General features: G+C 42.2%; 1 protein-coding gene across 4 annotated transcripts; it reads right to left on the reverse strand.

The window, feature by feature from the left end:
* Window positions 1-9,202: 9,202 nt before the first annotated feature.
* On the reverse strand, window positions 9,203-27,233 carry Dg (Dystroglycan). 4 transcript variants are annotated; one of them, XM_086828193.1, is made up of 15 exons: window positions 26,723-27,233; window positions 17,757-18,170; window positions 17,056-17,250; window positions 16,864-16,995; window positions 16,654-16,796; window positions 16,349-16,432; window positions 15,948-16,008; window positions 14,580-15,341; window positions 13,712-13,936; window positions 13,202-13,279; window positions 12,807-13,129; window positions 11,588-12,741; window positions 11,323-11,523; window positions 11,097-11,258; window positions 9,203-10,905 (listed from the first exon to the last, which is right to left on the reverse strand). In XM_086828193.1, the coding sequence occupies exons 2-15, from the start codon at window positions 17,850-17,852 to the stop codon at window positions 10,784-10,786; spliced, it is 3,738 nt and encodes a 1,245-aa protein (XP_086684319.1). In that variant the 5' UTR covers window positions 17,853-18,170; window positions 26,723-27,233; the 3' UTR covers window positions 9,203-10,783. The 4 variants fall into 4 exon arrangements, with proteins under 4 accessions (XP_086684319.1, XP_020814511.2, XP_086684320.1 ...); XM_020958852.2 differs by lacking the exon at window positions 13,712-13,936; XM_086828194.1 differs by lacking the exons at window positions 13,712-13,936; window positions 14,580-15,341.
* Between the last annotated feature and the right edge of the window lie 153 nt (window positions 27,234-27,386).

The raw sequence follows: 27,386 nt of genomic DNA on the forward strand, positions 1-27,386 counted from the left end.
ATAGCATCGGAGAGCATATAACAATGACACTGGGGCCAAAAGGGAACACTCCGCTCTTGCACTTTGTGTGCCATTGTCTGGGGCACAGCGGAGGCATAAAGCGAGGAAGGAAATTGTAAATGAAACGCACTTGAAATGCTGCTGCTGCCGCTGCTTCTGTTCCCGGGATAGAAGGACACCGGAACACCAGAACACCGAGCTGGGCTGGGAGCTGCTTCTGCGGCTATGTGGTTGGGATCTAAGGCTCTGAACCTGAAGCTGGCAACCGGGCGTATACGCAATGCTGACAAGCTAGCAGTTTCCTGTTCCTGCCTTCTAACTCCGCCTTACGCCTTCCGCCTGCTGCCTGCTGGCTTCCACCTCATCCCATCCCGGATTGAGTTACAGCTCGTGTCCGGAGCAAAGGCGCTTGTGTGCTATGTGCGCCGCCACATATGGAGCAGGCTTTAAGTGCAATTGTATATCCTGGCTCGGTGGCTGCGGTATGCGTGTGCGCGACATAAATAATATAGAAAGCCAGACTCGGGCTCAGACTGCCACTTGGTAGCACCACCATCCAACCCATTGTCACACCATGTGTCCCTGTGGCCCTCTGTCCTTGTGTGCGTGGGGGGAAATCTAAGGCGCGTCTACCCTTTCATGTAATTATTCATGTAATTGTCATCCGAACTTCGTAAGATTTCATTTAATGGGCCATATACCAAATATAAATTGGCTTTCTTGATTTATTCGAAGCTGACAGAGCTTCTCCCTCTCTCTCTCTGTGTGTGTGTGTGTGTGTGTGTGTCTGCCTGCAGAGACATATGTCTCTGTGGCCTGTGACCAAGCTGCTTTCGTCCTCGGTCTTCCTCTGATGCTGTCATGCCATGCAAATGCCACAGGATCCTGGCCAGTGTGAGTGGCGATGAGAGCTGCCGCCGCAAATCGAGTTACGAATGCAAATCTCTCGGTGTGTCGTCCATTTTTCTACTTTTCCTTTTGTCTTTTTCACCCAAAACCGAGGAAGGAAGCAGGATAAAGCTGGTGCCAGGACTCTGCTCCATTGGCTGGCTGGACAGTGTGACAATTTGAGGCAATTAGATGTGTTATCCCGCACAGATAGGAGCATTTCCCGTATTTCGAACTGGACAACCAAACGAATGTAATCGCATTCTGAGGCTCTTTCAATTCGGGGCGTATACGTAATGCATTTAGGAGGAGCTAGAGCTAAACGTTCAATTTGCAAAGATGAATGCCCGGAAGGGATTATTAATGTTGGACATTCATAAATGGAAATTGATTGATGGATGAGTCACTGCATAACTTAGATTTTTGAAAAGCGTTTACTATAATTATTACAGCATATATGTGTACGTATATAAGGGTCTAAAATCACTTGCAAAGGTGGCACAAAGAATATTACAAAAAGCTAGATAATATAAAATTCGAATGTTAATACCTCAAATATTTTATTCAATATTTTTAGGCGCATTTTTAAGGGGCTTAGATACATTTTAGACACACCCAAAATCAAAAATCTTATATCCCTGCAATGAACCCAAAAAAGTAGGCAATCAAATATTTTTGGCATGCTAATTGTAAGTTTTAGCATTTCACAGCATAAATTTAATCATTATATTAAGTGATTTCAAAGTAAGAGGTATTTTTCACTATCTTTTATATATTTAATAAATATATAATTTAACATGTTATAAAAATAATTATAAAATATCCAGAAAAACTATGTTTAAATGTACTCAAAATGTTTTATATTACTTTATACCACTAAAGTCCCCTCTTAAAACCTGCTTAACATCTATGTATATCTAATGTCACATGTAGTCATAATTGGCAATCCTATTTTCAACCGCTTTGGCTGACATAATTCCTCTTTGACTCCCTCATTCATGCATTCATTCATTCATCCCGCTTTCAATGAAGTTTTTTATCTTCGCCCATGCAAGGGATTTTGTCTTTTTAATACTTCCCGCTGTCAAAGGGCAATAATCTCAATTGTCCACAATATTGTATAATGATCTACAGAGCACACTCTCTGAATCGTCCAACTAGTACTATGTAGATATATGTATACATATATATATTCCCATTGAGTCGGTTTTATTCATTCAACCCCCGACATGCAGGCGCACATGTCTCTTTGTCGCACGTTTCACAGTTAATTTATATTCATAAGTCAAATTGGTGTACAATTACCGCCCGATTATGAAAACGAGCGGAGCTCTGAACAGCGGGCGCAGGCAGCGTCTGTCGTGTACATCGCATCCTTCGTCCTGCCCCCTCCATGACAAGGGTCCTGGCATGGCTTGGCTTGGCTTGGCGCTGTGTCGCGCCAAAGCTTCCATATGGAGCAAGTTGCTGTTGGCTTTCCCTCTATTTTTTAATGCGGCGTCAAGTAAAAACAAAACAGCAACCCCCGAACGACACTTGGCAGGACCCTCAGCCACCTCCCGCGGCTAACTCCCCAAGGATTAGAGCGTTGCCATGGCAGGGAGGAAGGTCGCTGGGCTTTCGGAAGGAGATGGAGATGTGGGGAGGGGTCGGCAGCCAGGACTAGTTGATGAGCTGGCGCCGCTGAGGACGACGGCGTGTCAGCGCAAAGGACAGGGATGTGTCACCCACACATGCAGACATGGCTCAGCGCCGCACAGTGGGTCACATCCAGAGATGTCGATGGAGGTGAACTGGAGCAGGAGAAGGAGCTGGAGCAGAAGCTGAAGCTGATGCTGGGCCTGCGGCATTCTGGCGGCTTTAACGAGCCCGAACGTCCAGCCAGCCGGGTTCCAGTTGATACTCTTTATCCCTAATCGTGTCGGCTGTTCCCTGAAACTGCACTTGAAAAACTTGAAAACATATATTAGTTTAAATTTTAGAAAAGAAAGTCAAGAAACTATCTTTAATTGCTGGAATAAATTGTTAAAGATGGGTACAGATAAAAACACTGATGTTCAAGTGTAGAATTTACATTTCTTATATATAAGGATATCTTTAACTTTAGAATACTGTAAACTTACATAGGTTTCTCTGATATCGTTCTTCACAAGACCAAGAAGCTCAGTGACTTTAGCATCAGTCTAAAAAGTATTCCTTTTGTTTTCTTATTTCTTTTTAGTAAATTATATTTATTTAGTACAAAGTTAATTTAATTGCACATCAAATAAGCCTTTTTAATATTATATTTAAAGATCTTTTAATACATTTTCTCTCCCTTTATTTTTTATCCAAGTGTTGAACTGAGTCAGAGCAACAGCTTAGCCGTCATCGTTGCGGGAAATCTGTGAAGTCAGCCACAATTTTGGCGCCAGTCTGCTGCCCAGCCAGCTGTGCGTGCGGATGCGTGAACGACAAGTGGATGTGACTGTGACCCCAGGACCACAGCCACCTCCTGCCCAGGGCTCCTGCGATGGGGGGTGGCAAGTGTAAAAATCATTCCGCCATGCTTCATTTTAATTTACTTGCCTTTTAAATGTATTCAAAGCGCGTGCGGCATGCAGCAAGCTCTAGTTTTAATTTACTTATTGTTGCCGCTTCAATGGCAACCTGAAAGTGGAAATGGCAACCTGAAAGGACTAGAAGAAACACTAGAGCCAGAGCCAGGGCCAGAGCCAGACTGGCCCCCAAACCAGTCTCCATATGCTGGTTACTGACTGCTTGCTTGGTCCCTGGGTTCCCGCAACTTTATTAAATCCAAGTTGATCGAGCTTCCTTTGGGGCTTTGCGCTGGCTGAGTTTTCGATTTGGAAAATGAGGTCACAGTTCGCCAGCCATATGGGAATTGCTTCGAGTTCTGGGGCCATGTTCTTCGTCTTGGCCTTTGATGCTGAAAGGAGTGACGAGAGAGTGCGCGTTTTTGTCGCGTTTTGGATTTCAGTGGTACGTAATCTGAATACGGGGCGGATACGCATTATTGATGCGTTACCCAGGACACGCGCCCTCAAGTATGCAACTATATATATATATATATATAATGGTGGCGATGTGGGCTTAGGATTCCCGCCACAACAAGCAACTTCCATTAGCCGCCGCAGCATTTCGACTTGCGACGAGAGGGAGGAGGCAGGAACTGGAGCTGGAGCCGGGGATTAAGGAAAATGTTCGCTGGGCTAATGATATACACCAGGACGGGAAACAGAAATTTATAAAGTGCGCAGCAGCCACTACAATTAATTTCGGAGCATTGCAGGATGGCACGCAATTCGTGGCCAAGCTCCGACCTCGCCTAGTTGATTTTTAAGCCAGCTTAAGTCGCGCTGAGCAGGCTGCAGGAGTCCTACTCATTTTTGGAGGATGAGGCGGCTACCTAGGTTACCTAGCAGCTTGCACAGCATTTGCAAATTAGCCTCGGATTCCACACTCTCGTCTCTCGACTCGACTCGACTTAAGATTCGAGATTCGTGACTCGTGAGATTCGGGTTTCGGCAGGAGATACAGATACCCATTCAAGGAGCACACTTTCCCCGAAAAGAGGAGAGGCCACGCCATTGAAAGCCAAACAATTAGCCGAAGTGGCTTAGCAGCGGGCGCCTGATTGAAATTAAGTGCAATTCGAACGCCGACACGAACTGTGTGCAATAAAAGCAATTTACCTAAAGCCCCCAATAGAGTGGCCCGGCATATCCGTTCCTCCGATGGCATACCCGCTGTCCATGTCCCTTCTCCTGTCCAAGTGCTCTTTCAATTGGTTGACGCAGCCAGCTGCTCGACGGCTCCTTTGAGTTCGCCTCCTGCGTGTCACCATACGTGTGCCTCAGTTTCGACACTGCTAAAAAAATACTATTACTTTGCTGCAAAAATATATAGGATTTGGGAATCATTTAAACAATAAAAGTGTGGTAATCAGAGAAAAATTGTTAGAACTCTTGTATATCTCTTCTGAGTATTATAAATCTAGTCAGTCGCCTGAAACGTAATGAGGGAGTCATATATATTCTTGATCAGCATGGATAGCCGAGTCGAACTATCCATGCCTGCTGGAAAACAAAATTTTAACAATTTTTTCAAATTTTTATAAGGGGTTACATCGTTAAAATTATGAAAATGTTGTAAAATTGTAATTCTTATAAATATTTCTACTTAATATTCCGTTTTATAAAGCGAACAAAAACTAACAGAGAAATAGTTTCCGAAGTGAAATTAATTCATTTTTGGCATGGTTATGATTGATTTTCAATTCAATCTCACGATCCAATCGCAAACTTTAAGGGTATATAAACTTCAACTTCCGGAAATGAGTTTTCTTTCATTTTCTACTTAACAAAGCTTAAAACAAGTACTCTATAATGTTAAGAACTATTTAAGATTAAGGAGATTAAAAAACCTCCTAGACCCAGAAATGTATCGTATCCTTACTTGTTTAGATCTACTTATGGTTGTGTAAATAAAAAGAAATTAAATATGCTGGGTTAAGAAAACTCTGCACTCCATAATTAAATATGGAGTATTTTCCTTATATAGTTTTTAAAATAAAATATATATGCTACATACTCAAAGGAATACTCTCTTAAAATCATTCCGATTTTCTCCTAGTGTTGCTGTATTTGAAGCTACATCCGGGAAAAGTGGGGTATCCGGGGGGGGTGGGTTTTGTTTGTCTGAGACCGGCATTAGCGCAGCAGGTTGCCAATGTTGCCCATTGTTCCTTTTTACGCTTCGGCCCCTCGTATTTATTTTGTATTGCCATTATTTTTTTCGACGCTCGCTTCCCGCCTTTGTCCCGTGGCAACATAATTGATTTGTGTCCGGCTCTCAAACGATTTCCACCTCGTCCTCATCCTGTGCTGTTCAATTGCAGGAAACTGAAATGTATCCCCCGGTAAATGGTAAATGTATCTAGGAGCTACATGTGGACACTTGGACATGGATGGACACAGAAATACAAATCATGGTCGACACAAATATTTCACATCGATTTGTAACTGCTGCTGGTATGTGTGTGTTTTCCGGCATTTGTCACCTTTTGAGCTCTCCCTGGCTCCCGGGTTTGTTTTGTGATTAATCTCAATTTGCCTGATGCCGCATCTTCAGCTTGGAATCCCGGATTGGTTGTTTACACGACAACGACAACGATGGGAGGAGTGGGAGTGGGGTGTGGATTTCACTTCCAAGAAAACATTTGATGTAATTCAAACTTGCAAAACCTGAAAAGGTGGAGACACTTTTTCCCACTGTAACACAGTATGAGAAATATCAAAGAGACAGAGAGAGAGAGCGCCTACAATCCTTTCACAGGACAAACAAAGCGGGGCGTGGCCATAATCTATTGTTTCGGACAAAAGCCAACATAAATTGCATATTCCATTCGATCTCTGGATATTTCCCTTCCACCCCAAACCAAAACTATGGAAATCCCATGCACGTGTGTGCGTTCATCTTTTGTGCCGCCCGAGATTTATTATAAGAAACATCAACAGGAATGGGGGCGGGCAAGGCATCTGTCCTGGCAGGCAGCATGTAAGATTATAAGTTAATTATACGCTTTGTTGTTTGTTTGGTAACTTAAAACGCAAAAAGGCCAAAGTGGGTAAGGCCGAAAGTGATTATGGCCAGTGTCGCAACTTCGGACCAAAGGCGGCTTGCCTGTCAGCGATGACAGAGTTGGCGATAATGAGCGTTATGGCAACGCCCGTTTGCAAAGAAAAAAGGACTCAGCAGCTGTTCGTTCGGTGAATGATAAAATCCTGCCACCCAAAAGCACCTCCTCCCCCCCAAAGGGATAGTGAATTCCAGCAAATGAAACCGAATCTAGTTATGCAATCGAATTGTGTAATTACAGACATGTGACATGGCATCATTTGTATTTCGAATTTAAATAGATTCATTAATTCAGTCGTTCAACGAAAACCAATGGATTAAGGAAACAATATTAAAGGGAAACTAAGCTAAATTTAAACGTACTAAATTATAAATAATAGAAAATGTATACAAAAGTAATTATAGCTTTAAATGTAACACAAAATGTCAGCTTATTAAAGTATAAATATAGAAAATATTACTCATCCGCCTAGTGGGACAGCTTAATAAGCAAATATTACTCATCCGCCTTGTGGGACAGCTTAAAATGTGTTATTTTAGACTCTCTTAGCCTGGACAGCTGTGCATTTATGGCTAAAATACTATGTTTGTATAAAAAGAAGTACCCCCCAAGCATTAGTTTTCCCCGCAACCAGACAAAATATAATAATATGTAATGTTTTTGCAAAAATTAAACTAAACTAGTTATGTTGCATTTTATTAAGCATACAAGTTGTTGTTATTTCCCTGGTTTGACTTTTTAATTACAACTCATATAAGCGTATTATGCTTTTGCATTTCCAGAGGCACAGCCAGCAGGCGAAAGTTTAAAAACCCAAACTCACATACGCCAGGTACAAGCAAAAGTCCTTTGTTTTCCATGCCGCGACCAGGTGTGAGTGTATCCTGTGGGGGTGGCATTAAAGCTATATAAAAAGCACACAAACACACGTGGAGCAAGAGATGCTGCTATTTACGTTACCTAGGAAAGTCGTAAAAGCGCACAACACGAAACAAGCCAGAACTGTCGTTGCGTTGGCCCTTCCAGGCCAAGCCAAACAATACAATTTGTTACCAATTAAATGACTGCATTACATAATAATAACAATAACCGTAAGGGGCAAAAACAACAATACCAAATGCCACCTTGACAATATGTCCTTACATCGAGAACAACATCTTGGATTTGTTTTCCTCTTTCATTGTAATAGGAATTGTTATTGAGAAAAGTGTTCGTTATTTTGTTCTTTGAAAATGAACATTCTTGATGCCACCTCAGGATTTAAATAACTTGGCTTAGAGAAAATCTCAATCAGAGAATATTTTCAAGAATTATAGAGCTTACTTGATATTTTGTGTCTTAAATAAAGAGATAAGGTCTCTTGATGCTGTACGTGTTTGGAAATCTTTCAATTTAGAAATTTAGAAACCTTAAGCATCGGCTAACGCCTTCTAACCATATTAAAAGTTTGTTTATTTTTAAATTTTTCATTATTTTCACTGAACTCTGTTAGCTAACCCTTGTTTTTTATCTCCAATAAATTAAACAATATCAAATAAAAGTAAGAAGATAAGTATTTAAAATAGAACATGTAAACTAAAGAGAGAGCTTGATTTAAATCCTGCTAAGAGCTTCAGCTGTCTTCCTGCTTTTCGGTACTGTACATTGGCTCCCCTGACTTTACCTCTATCAAATATAACCCAAGTTTAAGTTAATTTTCTCTCAGTGCATCCGTACAAACACACACATGACATGACAATATTCCGCTGGCGTCAACGAAGCCAAGCAAATATGTGCTTTCGCATGTGTATGTGTGTTTGTGTGTGTGTGTGTGTGCCAGCATCCGGCGTGTATTGGTTGTCAAAGTAACGGGAATCAATAGCTTGGTTGGATGGGGGGGGGGGAAACAGCGGGCGGGCGGGGGGCCCGGATGTCTTTATTAGGCGGCAAAGAGCGACAAGAAAAACAAATTTGTATTACTTTATTATGGCAATGCTTTTGATTTGACTTTTTTTTTCCGCCCCCCCATCGGCGCTTTCCCGCTTCGCCCCGCCTTGCCAGGGACTCCCTTTGATTCCATAATTTGTTAAGGAATTTCCATAAATTGAATTTTTTCCCAAATTATATACCCCTAATGGAACGTGGAAGTCGAGAAGGGCCACACAACACAAGCAATTAAAAATGAAACTCATCTGTTGCTGTTCTCCTTTTTTTTTGTTTTTGTATCAAAATATATATAAATGTTTATTAGAATCCCGTACATGCATACATCCTATACGGATATATAGCTATATATATATATATATGTTCACGTTTAGTTATCCTCAATAATTATTATAATTATTGTAGCCGTGTGTGTGTGTGTGTGTGTGTCGGTCAATTGAAGCCAATCAAAATGGCAAACAGATTTGCATTTACAATAATCGATAGGCATGCACTGGAATATATGCATGTTTATGCATATTTGCATTTAAATATACAGTAGTTTCACTTATTTTTTTCATGAATATATTAATTAATTAAATGTGCAACTCGCACGCGCACAATTATTTAATTTTATTTGCTTGTGTTTTTGTGCTTAGTTGAAATTCCATTTTTATTTTATTTCAGCTCATGCTGTGTGTGTGTGTGTGTGGTGTGTAAATGAGTGGTGTGCGGTGGCAATAAATGGAACAAAATAAAACAAAAATTCCGTATCTTTGGCATTTTTTTATTCAAAATAAATTGATACCGTTGTTGTTGTTGCTGTTGTTTGTCTGTTTGATGTTATTGCTGTTGTTTTTTGCTGATTTGCGCTATTACAAAGTACAAAATGTAAATAATTCAGCGGTTGAGCTTAATGCAAATTACACAAATTAGTTAATTATACTTAGTTTAATAGGCAATTACGTAAAAATTGGCCTTGCATTTTCGGCCATTTGCGTAAAGTAATTCTTCAGTAATTCTCCATCGGCAATTATTGCTCATTTGTATATATTTGTTTCTGGGCCTGTACTTGCTACACACACATTATCGATCGTATAAAATCAACTCACTAAGTTTACTTCAAGGGTTAGGGCCAGGGACGGGTGTAGTAGTGAAGTGTAGTAAGTACCGACCTACAACTAGCAGCTATAAACTAATGGTATTGGTAAAAATTTCATGTAGAATAATCCAAAGGGAGTGTGTGTAAAAATCATTAAAAACTAAGTCTCTACTTTAAGTAATCCATTTTTTCGTATAAATATTTGTGTATGTAAGTGTTGTGTTGTGTTGTGTTTGGTGGATATGGTCTTGTTTGTTGGTTTGTTTGTTTACTCTGTGGGAAGCACTTGTGGGCAATTAGGAATTGATTTGTCGTATTCAAACGGGCTAACTAGACTATTGGCAGCTCTATTGTGGGTTTGATTGCTTCTTAGTAACTAAAAATAATCAAAGCTCCTGGGCCTGTCCTTTGTCCCTCGAAAAAAATAAGCTAAAATACCCAAACGAATGGGAAGCCAACCAGCAACAAGTACATAGCCTTGACTCGGCGGTCCCAAGCGATGCTTTTGTTAGAAAATTTCCTTAACATTTTTGATGAAATATAAACAATGCAAACAATTCAGCTTAAGCAAATTAAGCAGAAAGTCCGGCAAGCACTAAAATTCGGACAAAGGACATTCCTTTCTCTCTCTCTCTATTAACTTAATTAGTACAAATAGTTTTAAATGCTATGTTTTAAATGGGCTCGTGTGTGTGTGTGTTTGTGTTTTGTGTGTTTTTCAAGCCACTAATTGCTTGTCTAATAAACTCCTCTCCTTGATGTGTGTGGTCAGTGTGTTCTCGCGTGGTATACACATATATATATATAAATTAAGAGTACATACTAAATAAATAATATGCAGCATAGTTCATCATCGTCTTGTTGTGTGTTTAGTGATTCTCGGTTAAGCTTAGGTGTGTGTTTGTTAATTGATTGTTTCTCTCATAATACAAAAACCTCGTCACCAAAAAACTCCATACTCCATCGACTTGGCGAATACTTCTCGGCTGGGGGCTCTCTCGCTTTTTGCGCCCCTATTCAATTCGAATACAATGTCCAAAGAAACCAATTTGCACTTGGATATATACAAAAGAGTTTGCTTAGTTGCATATAACTTGTGCCGAATCGGTTAAATATATATATATATATATATGTATGTATATATCTATATATAGATTGTTGTGTGGTTAATACGATGCGATTGTTATTATTGTTGCTGTTTCTTCTCGTTCCCTCTGCTCATTGCTCCTCTACTTGACACTGAAGTATATTTATGGCGACACATATGGCGGTGGCTTGCGGTAGGAGGGCGTGGCCGGTGACTTCCCTCGCACCTCCCGACCGCCCACGACAACAGATGGCGGTGGCACATAATCGTCCACATCGTTGTCGCCTGGAAAATAAATATATAGGGTTTAGTGTTCGGAGTAATATGGCGGAAGGTTTAAGGAAAAAAATCGAAATTAACGTTAAAAACTGATGTTAAGGAATTCGTTCAAAACTTGTGACTCTTGCATAATGAATAAATGAAAACTAAATTAATTTGATTAAAAATATAGATTTTTCCGTCTAGTAGATTCTCACCATTCATGTTTGAGGTATTATAGGACGGTGGCAGCAGCGGCGGTTTCTCGTCTTTGAGTATGACGGGACTCTTGTTGCCGATCTCGGGCTTCTCCTCGTACTCGTCCTGGAAGATGACGGGTATGCCCTTGGCACGGAAGGATTTGCGCTCTTCTTCATCACCTAGAAATCCAATCGAGAGACACATGAGTATGAGTTAAATAGAGTTTAGATCGTTCAAACTTACCCAGCTCCATTTTGCCACTCTTGTGGCGACGCCTGTGCAGGCAGCAGGCAATGATGGAGGCCACTATAATCATTACGATAATAATTACAGCAGGCAGCACAATGTTGGCCATGTATTCCTCGCTAAATGTGGACTTTGAGCTAGGCTCCTCGGGGCGAGATGGCACATAGTCATTATGGTGGATGTCTATTATCTCAGGATCTGAAAGAAAGTGACTAGTTTTAAAATAATTCCTTAAAGGCAAGCCTAAATATATAATCCTTACGATGGCAGTTGGTGCCGGGCACCGCCGAAAAGTTGGTTAAATTCAACTCAGGACCCAATGCCCGTTTCACGCCCTCCTTCAAGCTCATATCGCTATTCAGGTAAACGCTCCTGGTGGCTATCAGCTCCTTCTCGGGACACCGGTTGTGTGACTTGTACAGCGATGTATTGTAAAAGTTCACAATGGTGCCATCTGAGTCGTGGTGCATGTTGATGGATCGGATCTGGATCTGATTGGTGTTGGCATCGCCATGCAGCTTCGCCACACGCTCCACAAACTTGCGCTGCAGCTCGGCGTTGAAGTTCTCGTGCCTAATGGCCAGATAGGCCTTGAAGTAGCCCGCGAACTCCTTCTTGGGCGCATGATTGACCACCACAACGAGAGCATCGTGAGCGCTCAGGCCACCACTATCCTCGGCCACCAGCAGATACTCCTCGGAGCCGATGTCACCGCCCTTGGGAATTCCGAAGAACTCCTCATTCTTTGAGTCAAACTGCAGCCAATGCCGGGTACCCAGCTCCTTGTGGTCCTTGGTCTTCAGCGTGAGCGTCAGTTGATTGTCGTTGGCATCGTAGAAAGTATCCGCCGGCACCTTGAAGACCAGTAGCTGGCCTACGCTGGCATTGACACGATCCACCTGGTTGCGCGGCATCGGCGGTACATTCTTGGCCATGTGCTGGGTGGGCTTCACACGGGTCAGGTCCTTCTGGCAGGATCCGATCAGCTGTCCGGTTATGGACTTGATGCCCAGGGTTGGCTCCACTAAGTCACTCAATCGCTGGGCATCTAGCCTGGCAATAATGTCGTGCAGTTCCTTTTCGGGACACTCGCTGGTCGGCAGCGTCTCATTGAAGTACACAAAGACGGCGCTATGCGGATCCTGCGCTGTCTGACGGACTTCTCGCACCACTATCGCCGCGTTGCTGGAGTCATCCAGTGTCCTGGCAACGGCATTGATCAGCTTCATCTGCCAGTCGATGTTGTGGCCATGGAGTTTCTCGTTGATCCTCACCGCAATGCTAATCTCGTGATTTATCGTCCTAACCGCCCGATGCTGCTGCACACTGATCTCCACCGTCTCGGTGACGCTGGCGTTGCCGGAATCCGTGGCCGAAAGCCGGTACTGCCAACGGGAAACCGCATCGTCCAGGGGCCTGGCAAAGGAGAGTTGGATCAGTGAGACATAAGCCACAGACTGAAAGCAATTCCATCTACTTACAGGCCGTACAGCTCCCTTTTGTCTGCGTTGAACTGCAGCCAGGAGCTGGTCTTCAGTTCATGGCCATCCTTGTCAGTAAGTGCCAGTCGCAAATTGCCCTGGTCCTCGGCATCGAAGAACGTATCAGGGAGCACGTGGAAAGTGAAAGCCTTGCCCGAGGTCACCGCCAGCTTCTGCAGGCGCGTCTTAATAATCGGCGGACTATTCTCCTCCGGCTGTGGTTCCATGTAGTCCGGGGAGATGAAGGTGCTGCTGCTACTCGAGTCTGGTGTGGCCGCTGTAGTCGTGGCCACCGAGGACGAGGGCGTGGCCGCCGTGGACATCTGGTACGGAAGAGATTTTAATGCTATTAGTATGAGATTCGAGTGTTGCCGGGGAAATAAGGCTTTGCTTACCTCGTTATTGGCCAAACCGGCGCTCATGTTGCTGCTGCTGCTGCCGCTACTGTTGCTGATGGCATCGGGTTCTCCGTCCTGGGAATTACAGGGAAATCATTAACAATGAGATGGCTAATTGGGGAAAGATGGCTCTGGCTAAGTGTCATGCTGCAAAGTCATCGGCTAAGAAGGAGAGGCAGGCAGAGAGAGTGGGTGTTGTTACAGTGTTAGTGTTAGTACAACAACAAATACGGATACAATACGAGAGAGAGAGAGAAAGTGGACATGCAATTACCAAAAGGACCTCATGCAGGAGGAGCACTGGCTCGCTAATTGCCTGCCCTTATGTACATGCTAAGTGCATTTGGCTGGAAAGCAATTTCCCCTAATTGGATTCGGGGATAATCGGTGAGATAATCGGAGCCGGAGATTTCGGGGGGGTTTCTTGGTTTTCGGTTTCGGTTTTTGGACAGAGGTGCAAATCTAGTAGGGCTTAAAGATTGCGTCTAGCGCTTAGCGAGATTTCACCTTCGAGCTAATCGTGCGGTGCGTGGTGGAATCTACATGAAACTCGCTTTCGCTTGTGACTTCTGCTGCTGATGTGGCGGCTGTTGCTGTTGCTGATGCTGCTGCTGCTGCTGCTCCTTCTACTGTGACTGCAGTGGCAGTTGCATTCGCAATTGGCGTGGCTGCCTCCAAATCCTCGAAGGGCAGGAGGGTGCTCAGCTCGAGCTCGTTAAGCATTGTATTAGGCTGCTTTTCGTGTTTAATTTGGGTAACAGAAATAAGTGGGTGCTTTTTTTTGTTTTTTCTTTTTGTAAGAGGAAAGAGGAATGGGTGGAAAGCGGGCAACTGAGTCCCTGAGCTACTTTATCTCTCACTCCTTTCTTCAAGTTACAAGTACGTTTTTGTTACATTTATATCTAAAGTTAACTCTTCAAGTCTACAGTCTTCTACTCTCAGGATATACACAAAAAAGGTTTGCTGACATCCTTAAGCATCCTTTTTATAAAAACTAGATGTATGTACACTTATCTTTACAACTATTTATCTAACATTTATGGCTTCAACTCCACTAAAAGTCTCTTACAAACATTCTGTGGAGTCCTGCTGGCTTTTTACGAGTTGCTACATTTACACAGGACAAAAGCCAATAAAACACAATATCAATATAAAAAATACTTATATATATATATACAGAGTTGGAGATATAAAGCTAAAGCTAACTCCTGAGGTGAGACAACGTTTTTACATGTGACAACGACAGACAGGAGACAAGGACACGGTACGAGGGACACACACACACACAGAGAGAGAGAGAGAGAGAGAGAGAGAGACCAGAGAGGCGGAAGGACACTCGTTCGTACACTCACACACACAGAAGCGACATCATTACCTTTGGCGATTCAGACAGTGTCGTGGTTGTTGTTGCTGTTGATGTTGCTGATGTTGTAGTTGAGATTGTTGCTGTTGTGCTTGTTGATGTAGTTGTTGTTGTTGGTTGAGTGGCTTGGGATGTGGATGAGGATGAGGATGATGCTGGGTCGGATGGATATGGAGATGGAGATGGAGTTGATGATGATACAGCAGCAGCAGAGGAGGAGGTTGTTTGGCTGTCTAGCTCTGTGGGCGTGGATGTGGGCGAGGCGGAGGAGGAGAAGGAGGTATGAGGGAACGATGGCACCGAGGACGAAGCCTCGCCAGCTGACGAAGACGACGACGACGACACCGAAGAGGTGGCGTCATAGGGCGAGAATGGCTGCTGCTTATGTTCTGTTTCAGAGGCCGGCACCGATGGCGCCAGCGTGGGAGGCAAGGCCTCCTCCTCCACATCGATGGCCGAGTCCACCTGAATTGCATTCTCCTCCAAGTAACTGGGCTTTACCATCTCCGTCGTTGTCGTGGCTGTCTTGCTGGTGGTCTCCTCCTGTGGTATCTCCACTGCCAGCGGAACGACCAACTGCTGCAGTTCGACATCCTCCTCGTCGTCACCATCCTCGGCTACGCCCAGAACGGGCAGCTCCTTGATATTCTTCGTATTCTCAATCGTCTTGCTGATCACGGACTCCAGCTTGGACACGCTCTCCTCGATCTCCTCCTGGACATTCGGCACCAAGGGCACGGCCGACGAGGGGACAGACTCTGGCGACACCTCCGACTTTTGGGTTAGTTAGTGAGTCGAGTTTTTCGGTTAGTTTTCGAGGCGATTTCGATGGTGGGTGGTGGGTTTACATATTAAACATTAGAACACAATTAGATCGATCGATCGGTCGATCAAGTGATCAATATACACAGACAAGGGTGTGTGAGAGAACGGAGGGAAGATAGCAAAAAGAGAAGAGAAAATACGTAAACACCGTATGATGAATTATAGTTATATATTGTTGTGTAGATGGGGTTGTGTGTGTTTCATTTAAATGCATGTGTGGTGTGCTGTTGTTGTTGTTGTTGAATGTTACATATGGTATAATATCCAATTTGCGGTTATTAACAAAGTGCAGTAAACAAACAGAGAACCAAAGGCCTTTCCGGAAATCAAAAAAACGATAACGCATCTCTAGACGCGATCCATACAGATCCACACACAGGTAATACATACATATGTCAGCATGTGTGGTTAGCCAACAAGTATGAACCGCAGGTATTCTCATTTAAACGTATGTATCAGATAAAGAAAACACCCAGAGAAGAACCGAAACAAATATATATATATATGGTGGAATAACGGAATGGGAATATATAAAGTCTGGGGCTCAACACTCACCGCTCCATGATGATGCCGATGCGCATGCGTGGTCACCGCCGGCACTTCCGTACTGGGCTCTCTACAAAAAAAAAAAAGAAATAACAAGTATTAGTGATCGGATCAGAATGCAAAATAAAAGGGAAAGTCAGATATTATGTATCTATAGAAATATATCACTCAATATCTTATGGAAAATAGCTTAAACATTGTTGTATCGAACTTATAAGTAATGCAAAAAAAGGCATTTAAAGTTGCATTTTACAAGAATATCAATATCAACTTTTTTCTGATAAAAATTAAAATATCTATTTATGCATAGACTTTCGTAACAAATATATGTAGATACAGTATCGATACAACCATATTTTCTATCATCCTTAATCACAATTCTGTGACACATTCAGGTGAGTGAAACTTACGAAACTTCCTCTTCGTCATCCCCGTAGTCATAGTCATCCTCGTCAGCACCGGAGCCCTCAGACTGGCGTCGTTTACGGTTTGATCTGGAAGTTGAAAGAACGATTGGCGTTATCGATATGCTCAAGGGAGTTGTTAGCAGTTCATTGCATTCTTAAGAGTATATTAATAAATATTTATCTATACGGTAAAGGAAATGCTCTTATCAATAATAAAATAAATTAAACAATTCAATTAAAATTTTAATATAAATTAAAAGATAACTCAAACGTAATCCCCCTTAATCTAGTCTTGTTCTTTTCCTCACCGCGACTTCAATTCCTTGCGCCAAATGAACCAAAGGCCAAAGTTCTCCTCCGTCAGAGCTCCAATGGTGCCGTCCTTCACCTGGTGGGCAATCTGCTTGGCAATCGGTTCACCCATCACAAAATAACTGGGACCACAGCCGATCTGCAATGAAAAAATATATGCTAATTAAAGTAATGTGATTAGAACAAGGAAAAAAGTAAATACAAACCATGAAACTGGCGCGTCCTAGGCGGCGATTTAGAGTCTCAATATTCTTGTTACCCTTGCCTCCCTTTCGCATGGCCAACTTGTGCATGATCTTCAACTCACGCTTCGACACCGAATCCAGGGAAATGAATTCCTAAACAGAGAACATTTTTAAGCATTTTCTATGACTTAGAAAGAGACTCTTCAAGCTTACCTTTGGAATGGCAAAGAACTTGGCCAACTTGGCCTGGACATGGGCTCGCTTGGTGGCCGTCAGCTCGCTCCAGTCGTGCTTCTTTAACAGCAACGAAAGCACGATCTCGCTGTGTGTATTTTGGCAGCTCATTAATTCCGTGACATAGGGATCCTGCTTGTAGGCGGGCACATCCTTGGGCTCAATGACAGGAACCTGAAACGAAGGGTATTTAATAAAAATTTTAATTCCTAGATAAGTTAATCTATAAATAGGAGCTAGATAGCTGCTTTGTTACTAGTATGCTTTTAAAATAAGCTACATTTTCCGGTTTATATATCATTTTATATTATAAATAAATTTTCAGAATAAACCTGCTGTTCAGACAACACAAATGTATTGATGGCATATCGAACAGCGTTTTATTACGTCTATTTATGTACTTGAAAACAATTTGGCCCGAAAATTCCATTAAGAATACAATGCAAAAATAAAAATAGATTTTTAGGAAAATCACGACTGCTGGGCGAAGCATTAACTTATAGTGGCAGGCAATCTAATCTTTCTTACGACCGGCGACTGTATAATTCAAATGAAAAATTCCATGCATCATCAATCACAATTACCAGTCGCCAGGGAGGAGACATTGACGCTGACCCAAACTGGGAGACAGAGCAATCTGATCGGCGGGAGAATGCTCCAATTACCAATGCTACACTCACCTGGGAGTCGTTTACATTGAAGTCCCGCTCGGCGAGCACCAAGTGTACTGCAATGGCCAGGAGCAGGAGCACCGATAGGCACCGTGGCAATCTCATGTTCGATACGATACGAACGTTGCCCGATATGTGTCAGTTTGGTGTCCAAAAGAATGCAGTTTCGATTTCAGTCGAAACGAAATCCAATGCGTCAGTCGTGGGCTTTGGTTTCTCGCTTCTCGAGTTGAGTTTTCCTCCTGCGTTTTCGTTTTCGCTTTCGTTTCGGTTTAATTTTCTTTTTTCTTTTTTGGAGAGTGACCAAGAGTTGAGATAGAGAAGAGAAAGGGGATATGGCTGTGGCAGCGTTTTCAGCGTTTACATCATCTGCTTCGTTAGCAGCGCCATCGTAGTCATCGTAGTCATCGCCTTCACCAACATCTGCAAGTAGTGGAAATTGTGGGAATATTATTAAACATATTTTATGGCACAAGGTCCCCGGAGGAGGGAGGAGCAATGCAGCTGGGTGCCATGATGATATGGCCTATGCTAATTAATTGCCGCCTGGGTTCGGTGACCCAAACCCCAATTTGAGCTGCGAGCTGTGAGCTTCAAACTTCGAACATTTTTGTGTTTATGTTACTGCAACTTTTCCTCCAGTAATTAACATAAACAACTGTCAAGTGTTTGTTGTTTTTCCTGTATTTGGGGGGAAAATTAACGCTTGATTAACGTGAGGCACATGATCTTTTTTTGGTAATTGGAAAAGAGAGACTTTGACGAAGAAATTGGGAAAGTCCAAGCCGAAAAGGGGCACTTAATTAATGCTGATAAATGTGAAGAGAAAACTTGGGGAGACAATTGCCATTTGATTATGAATTATTTAGTCTAATTTTGAGCTTAATTGCTTGGTTATTTGAATGATCTTTTGAATTAATAATGGAGCAATTAGAGCGCCTTTTCCTATGCCCCATTGCCCCATTCAATTACTCAGCTGAACAATGCACTCCGTTGAGAACTGAACATCGATTTTGAATCAGAATTAGTGTCTTTTCCCCTTTCATCTCGGTCCCACTTCACAGAATAAATTCCCATAAATTTGTTAATCCCTCATTGGGCATTATGGCATCCCCATTTACCGTTCGTTTCCATTTTCCGCAGCTCGAACAGGCTTATCATCGCTTCGGCTATTTATAGCTTTCAGCCACTCCCCAAATAACTCCTCCGATAATCATTCAACGCAGGCATTATCGCCTGAACATCGGGAACCCTTGTCGTCATCCTCCTCCTCTTTCTACTCCGGTCAAATGAGCCGGAGAACCCCCAATGTTTTGTGGGGACGGACACTGAAATTGGAGCACACAAGTTGCAGCATTCCCGAATGGGGTTAACATTTGTGACTTGCAATAAAGAAAACGGCATAAAATGTGCAGAGGGAAATGAAATGTGCATGGGGAATGCCTTTAATTGAGACATTAAATGTGCAACAAAGCAACCGAGTCCATCGCTGGAAATCGATATCAAAGGAATGCCTTCTGCTGTAGGAATTCCATCACAGAGGACACAAGTTATTGAATGTCATAAATAATGGAAAATATAATTGCTTATGCATGCGCAACTAAAATATCATTTGTTTTTCCAACGCCCAGCGACAGTGTCAGTATTTGTATTTATTTATTTGCAGCCTGCTTTCTAGTTAAATTTAATTGAAGACCTCCGTCGTCTCCGTGGAGACCCAGCTGGAATAGCAAATGAGAAATGGGAAAAGGAGGTGCCGGCCGGAGACCCAATATGCCACCGATATGTGCCATCGTATATGAACTTAAAATGCAGCCAAGCATGCCGGGGCCATCAGTCGTTCGTTATACCCCCATGAACACCTCACACTCCGCCGGAGCACCCCTTCCTTTTTCCTTGCTCTTTGGCATGAATGAGAATGAGGCTCGGGTCGGGCCAGTTGTGTGTTTGTCTCCTACGTTGCGTATTTGTTGGCTATGCAAATGAATTAGCATTGCGCCAAATGCAAAAAAACACACCAAAGAGATGGATGCGGGGTCCAGTGGGTGCCGGAGAAATGAGAGAACATAACTTGAAGCACAGAAACAAGTTTTTCTCTTCAGTTTTTGAATGCATCGGTTCAGATAAGAGCTGGGACCACCACACCACAGCTGGTTTCATGGAGTCATGGAGCTGTGGAGCCATAGCTGGTGATTCTCCGTTGGGGTTGAGGGTCAGCTCATAAATTGAGCCGACACAAAGGCAAACTAATAAAGGTACAAGAACAATATAGTAAACCGCCATCATGATGAGGAGTATGGAATGACGATGATGAGCTTAGTGGTTAAGCTGCACTGAGCGAAACCAAATCAAACAATTTGTAGGAAATGGAATATTATTAATAAAACCTTATCTTGCTTAGCATTCGGCATTAGGTCATAAATCAAGATTGTTTCAATCTTGAAATGTACATCATAAAACATAATTGAACAAGGGCGATAAAGTATCAATTGAACACTATAATTATGCAATATAAACAATATTCAAAGAGTTTAAGTATAAAGGGATTTAAGGATAAATAATAGTTATACTTAAGTAAAGCAAAAGGGTTTCCAAAAGACTGTAAAAGAGTTTCCTATATCGTAAACTAAAATTACCATTTTTGATTAAAGAAACATCTTGTAAAGGTTCCAAGATTTAACAATAAACCAGGCCTAAAGCTTTCTGTGTATTCCATCTCTATAATATATTCAGTGGTAGGAAAACCCTTTCTTCCAGTGTCACGATACTTCGCCCACGCATTGAGGGCTTTTTAAGTGGGCCGCCTTTATATATCGCCTGTAGCAGACCCAGTCCCAGTCCCAGTACCAGACCCAGACCCAGTCGTTGCTGTTTGGTATTAATGTGATTAGAGAGAGGCCTACTTTTAGAGCCCGGCACTTTGCGGTGCCTTCCTCCTATCTCTCCGGCACTTATTTTGCCTCTACCCGCGGGCAATTAATTATCTCAGAGGTTGCCCCCAGCTCGGTTCAGTTCAATTAGCCTTGGTTAACACACACACACACACACAGAACAACACACAAGGTGGCTCCAGCTTCATCTCCTCCGTTTTCTGTTTTCCATTTCCCGACGACGTGACACAAAAGATGTTGATTCTGCACTGGCGGCAGTTGCAACAAAGAAATTCTTTCATCGCAGAATGCAGCGACCGCATAAACAAATTTATTTTCATTTTCACTGCACCCGGACTTGGCCAGAGATATACGGGAATATATACATATATATCTGACTTGCATGTATTTATTTGCCGACTCAAACTTCATTTTTTTTTGGCACTGAAGCCGAACAAGAACTCTTCGAAGCTGAGAGGCGTGATTCGAATGCAAAATGTTTGTGGATACATTAACTTTGCCAGTTTGCTAGTTTGCTAGTCACTTTATAAACAATCTTTTGGAATTGAAAGCACTAACAACCTATGGTAATAATCCCAATCAAGATAAGATAAGAACAGGTCTATTTCCGAACCCATAAATGGGTCAAAACTAGTATCTTTTGGGTTATTTAACTACCTTTATAAAGTAGAATAATATAATAAGAAATATTAAGGATATATATTTAAGTAATACTTTAAGCAAGAGTCAAAGTAATTCAAAACTCTCACTACCTACTATAATAAATGATCTTTAGAGAACTCCTTCTACCATCTAATAAATCAGTTTGTCATGAAGCCAGACTACAAATAAATCTTTAATGGTCTGTACACTTTCTGAGAACTCTTTTTATAGATCATATCACTTGTATGTTGAACCGCAGATGACTCAAATCATAAGCCGGCTTCTCCTAGTTTGAACTTTTGCTATATGTTTTGATGCTGCTCTCTCTCTCTGGAACAATAAGAGTATTTCATCTTCAATTAGCTTTCAATGTTGTTTTTCATCTTTTCACGTATTAATTCGGTTGGTTTTTCTTCAGAAATAATAAACCACAATTGTTCCATATGCCGGGGCTCCATATATCTTACTTGCTCTCTTTGGTCTTCCGTGTGCTTTCTTTTGCCAGCAGTTCAACCACCCCTTCTACTTCTCCGACAGTGCGCCCCACTGGGAACCCCCCTTTTCGGGGCAGCTTTAATTAATTTGATTCGCCGCACTGGGCGCACAATTCCAACGATGGAAGCAGCGACGACGACGACGACGACGACGAAGTCTTTGGGGATGGGAAGGCCAGCCCTGGACTAATGGATTGTTTGCCGCTTGTATTTTGTTTACGATGCTGGACGATTGAAAAATTGTTATACACACTCTATGAGTATGAATTTTATGTACATATGCTCGCGTTTGACCCACAATATCTTGTCGTTGGAAATAGTCTTATTGAAATATGCTTTGTTGCACGCATAGTCAGTGAACTGGAAAGGATGGAAGGGGTCGGAAAAACAAAACTCTATACAGTGGAAAAGCAGGCCATGCAATTACCAAAAATAGCCCAAAAGACTCTCGACTCTCCTCAATCAACGCCACGCATCAGCTTTGAGTTTTTTTTGGGGCCGGGCAATGGGATATTTGGGCTGGTCACGAAAGGCGTGTCGCATTCTGGTTTTCAAAAATAAAAAATAAGAAAAAAACAATTTTATAATGACTTCAGCAAAAACAAAAAAAAAAAAACTTGTAACAAAAACTGTGGGGGGAAAACCAAATGAGATGAAAAACGAATTTGGAAAAACATTTTCCAAAAGTTGTTTGTTGATTCTTTGAATTTATAGGCAAACAAAAGTATTTGGGAGCTGCTCGTTAAAGAAAGGCTTTATATATATCCTGATTTATTTACTAGTTCGTTACACTATTGAAGAAAATATACAATAGTGTTTAGATATACATAGTTAGGATCTGTATTATAGATATATATTTATTTGTATTTGGGAGCTGCTCGTTAAAGAAAGGCTTTATATATATCCTGATTTATTTACTAGTTCGTTACACTATTGAAGAAAATATACAATAGTGTTTAGATATACATAGTTAGGATCTTTATTATAGATATATAGGTTTAAAAATATATACATTTCACAGAATTGTTTATCTAAATGATTTTATTACTTGATCTTTAAGTTATTTGTGCCTTCTATGTGCAAAATATAAATAATAAAGCCACTGGAATGTTTACAATTTCGAAATGCCCTAGTGATGTCATATCTCTGGGATCTTATGACTTTATTTTCCAGTCTTCTTTTGACGTTTCTTCTGTGTACACAATAAACGAGCTGAAGAATGAGCTGGAAAGTGCGACACATGGCAAGCATTAGCATGGCTTTCACAGATAATGTTACGGTCCCTTCCAAAAAAAATTAAAAAAAATTGAGATATGATAACAGTTACGGTTAAGTCAGTTGGGTGATATGCATATCAGATAAGCCAGTATAAAAGAAGGTAGCCCGCGACTGAGGTAGCTGAGGTGTAACCCAATTTCCGGCACATTGCCCAAGAGCCCAATCAGCCGTGGTAAACGCTGGGAAAGCGCCAAAAAAGGTGTTAAGCCGATCCGAAATCCCAGCTACGTGTGTGGATGCACTGGGGGACAATAAACCCAAAAAAAAAACAAACAGAATCAGAGCAAAAGGGGGTTGCCATGGCGGCTGCACTCGCTGACACAGATGCGCCCATATATATCGGTTATTCATAGAGTTTAATTGGTTGTAATTAGGGTATGACGACGACGACGACGTCGATGATGATGAAGACCAATTTGGTGATATGCATAATTGAAGTGGGTTGCAATCCGATTTCCAATTAAGACAAAACAAACCATGACAAAACGAAGCCTAAATTGGATAACAACTAAATGCGAACAAAGTCAGAGTAATTGTGGCCTTAATGTAATTTGATTAGAAATCACGTGGCAATTATCGCTTCAGCGAAACTCGAGAAGTTCCCAGAACTTAATGCATGCTGAGTGGAGAAGGAGCAAGGAGAAGCCGATGGTGGTACGGGGCAATGCTCTGCGACCCAGTATACTGCACCACACTGTGAAAAAAGTAACTAATATTTTGTCATATCTATATAACTTATTATAAGACAAATTCATTCTAAGAAGATATTCAAATTGTTTTACTAATAGTTTTATGCTTTTTGGTTTGTCAGTACAAGTACAAGTATCAAGAGTGGCTGGAAAAATCAACTTTTCTCAAGGGCAATTAACTCTAAGCCACTTTTGACCTTCTAACTAGAAAATAAAGTTATGGAGAGGAAACTATAAAGCATGTATGTATACTATTTTCAAAGTACTTTAAAAACAAAACAACTTGTAATAAAAGGTAATACCGGAAAAGGTTTAATAGGAAGTGTTGAAGTGATGTATCATAAGAATATTTTCTGTAGAAAAAAATCTCTCACACTTAAGCTTATTGGATTTTAAATACATCATACAAAATCATATAAAATCAATTATATATTACAATATAACCTAATTCTAAGATCAGGAGTCCAAAAATCACAAAAACTTGAGTCAAATTATGACAGTTTTACCAAGATAACTTTATATTTAAGGTGTTCAAGTGTATCCACGATTTTAGCCACACTTTATTTGCAGTGCAGCGAGTTTTGTGGAGTCACAGCAAAAATATTTTTGCGTGGGGCCAACGACGTCTGGTAATAATACTTGATACTCGCGCGGACATGTAGACTGGAAGACGTTTGGAGACTTGGGAGCAAGGAAGGGCCGGGCACAACAAAAACTGGTGGGGGGGACAGGCATCAGGCATCCGCCATGTTGGCCAAATGGCGGCGGTGGCGTTGGAGTTGCAGTTGTTGTTGTTGTTGCTGTTGGAAGCCATGTGCGGAGTTGCCAAGAGTTGCGATCAAATGCGCCCCAAAGATCTCTTGCATGCATAATGACGATGCCCTGTGTGTCTGCCTTGTGTATTTCTGCCTGCTGTCGCCGATGTTTCGTAAAATTGTGTGTGCTTACAGTAAGCACAACAACAACAACAACAACAGCATAAGCAAATGCTAAAAACAAACACACAACGCAATGCCTTAAAGTTCAAACCTCTCACTCGCACTTACCCACACTAACTCACACGAACGCATACACAGAGGCGTTGATGAAGACGACAGCGGCATAATATACAACAACAACAACAACAACAACAACACAACAACGATCCATTGCCGGCGGGTTGGAATTGGACAGCTGCCGCCAAGATAGATAGATACTCGTATTCCGGCTGGCCTGGCCTGGCCCAAGTATTTTTGTACTTTAACGGGCCATGGAGAAGAACAGGCCAAGAGAACAGCCACCGAAAACAGAGAAAAAAAAGAAGGACAGGCAACGAAGGTTCTACACTCTACAAAAATATTCTCGCTTAAAGAAAAGTTATCGATTATGGATGTTGGAGTAGAGTCCTTCCAGTGGAAGCTCCGTAAAAGAGTGGCTGTCGGATACTGGAAAGTGATCGATATTGGAAGTTCGAAAAAGAGAAAAAATAACTCCATTTTAGACTGGTTAATAGTAGGGAGAGGAAAATAAAATGGGGTGTCCCACCAACCTCCAGATGCGAAACAGAAACCAACATCTCTTTTTTTAATTAGTGAAACAGCGGGCACAAGAAGGGTCTCTTCTGCACTTGACACGCAATCCGGGACAGCGTTTGCTCACTCCCCCACATAATGACTTCCTCCAACCCCAAGCCCGACCGACCTACCGCCCTCATCGTTAGGCCAGCAACAAATTGACGCAATCTGATTAAAAACGCATCAAAATAAAACTAACTGGTGGTCAGGGGGGAAGCGACAACCTATGCTAAACGCTCGTAAAAGTAATTTTGTTGCCCCAAACACACACACACACTCCTACAGAGAGAAACACGCACGCGGAAAACCTCACTCACGCACACTAGACCTCTCGTCCTCCTCATACACACACACACACACACACACACATAATTTAGGGGTGCAGGCGGAAGCGAAAAAGGAAACACTAGAGCTCTTAAAACAGCCGTCGTCCCCTTTTTGCGTACGCAGCATCCGCAAAAGAGTGCCAAAAACTGAGTGGTAATACCGGGGATTTACCACAGTGATCACTCGCTAGCAATGAAACAAGACGATTAAATGGATTTATAATTATTTTTTTTAAATAATCATTTGAATACTTTTCGGAAGATAATATAAACTATAATATTTGCTCCTCAAAAATCAAATTCTCTTAACCAAAAGGTTCTTCTTATTGAGTTATAACTGGAAATAAACCCTCCCATTCCAGGTTCCACTGTGCTGGTGTATTGGTACCGTATAAGACCGAAAATCACAGTGCGGGCGGAAACTGAGTGCCGTCATCAAAGTACACACACACACACACACACACACAGACACCGATTCAATCACACGGGGAGAAAGAGAAAGATAGAAAGGGGCAGACAGATGAAGTCAGCTGCCTGCAAAGGGAGATAGGGGAGAAAGGTGGAGAGAAGAGAAGGAGCAAGCGTAAACTGGCAGCTGCCCAACAGACGCATCCGGGAAAAAGTGTCCGCTAAAATCATTTGTTAAGTGCGGTGGCCATGACAACTGGAGTCCTGCTGGTCAGATTTTTAGCCTCAATTTTTTCATCTCCCTTGCGCTGGTGCCACACACATATGCACGTACTTCCATCATCATCATTGTCGGCATCCAGCACCAGCAAACCGAACAAAAACAACAGCAACAGCAGTGTGCAGCCTCCCATTCTATGGCCCCCTTTCCCTGCTCATCCTCCATTCGCTTCCGTGTTTCGAAATTCAATTTATGTATACTTTATGGTGCCGCAGCCGGCTCCCCCATTTGTGGAGCCCAGTGAGGCGGAGAAAATTGTAAGTTCAGGAAAATCGATTTTCTTGTTGTATATTTGTTGCCGTTCTTCTCTTTTTTTTTGTTTTTTTTTTAGTGTTTCGTCCCGCGGCAGACAGGGCTAATTGGTGTTGCTTTTTTGTGCAACCGTTGCCAGTTGCAGTTGCAGTTTGCACTCACCTCGTTGCGCTATTTCGGTTGCTCCGGATTCGGGAATCTCCTTTAGGCGAAATCTCTTTGGGCCACGGAAATCGCGTCCAGAGAGAGCGACAGAGATGCGACACTCACTTACTCACTCACTCACACGCTCACGCACAACAACTGCTGGCTGCAGCAATGTTTCTCTTCACTTGCAGCACTTTTTTTCGTCACACATTCACCTGCTTTTCGCACGAGCTTTCCGCGACTATTCTTCGATTGCAACGCTTGGACTATAAATGCAACTGGCGATGCCTCACATGCTGCATATTTTTCGCTGGCTTTTCACTTTTTCTTTTGCAGCGGAATTGGGAGCAGAAAACAAACTCAGCCGAAAAACCGCAACGAGTTGTTGTTGGCAGAGGAGTGTGACCGCAACTGGGGCGACGGAATATACCAACGCGGAAAATATACCGCTTTTCGTCCACCACAGCTGCTGGCGCTGGAAGGTGCTAGAGATGAGTGTAATTATTCCGAGATCACTTTTAGCAATGCTCATCACTAGTTCGAAATTTCGAACTCACTCATGTTGCAGCTTTTAAATTATGTCCCTCGATGAGTTAGAGTCGAAATGAAACGGTGGGAAAATAGAGCATGGAGGGGATCTTTAACTTCTAATTTATTTCGAAATTAACGCACTAATTCG

The sequence above is a fragment of the Drosophila serrata genome, unplaced genomic scaffold, assembly GCF_035046125.1.
Source record: "Drosophila serrata isolate PLE 108 unplaced genomic scaffold, ASM3504612v1 contig_184, whole genome shotgun sequence".
Lineage (NCBI taxonomy): Eukaryota > Metazoa > Arthropoda > Insecta > Diptera > Drosophilidae > Drosophila > Drosophila serrata.

What these genes read in the sequence shown, in the direction of transcription:
- Dg (XM_086828193.1), bottom strand. Translation starts at nt 17,852, where the DNA reads ATGAGATTGCCACGGTGCCTATCGGTGCTCCTGCTCCTGGCCATTGCA. An exon ending in TCAATGTAAACGACTCCCAG is followed by an intron (nt 17,251 to 17,756) that starts GTGAGTGTAGCA and finishes CCTTCGTTTCAG; the next exon opens with GTTCCTGTCATTGAGCCCAA. An exon ending in ATCGGCATCATCATGGAGCG is followed by an intron (nt 15,342 to 15,947) that starts GTGAGTGTTGAG and finishes CTAACCCAAAAG; the next exon opens with TCGGAGGTGTCGCCAGAGTC.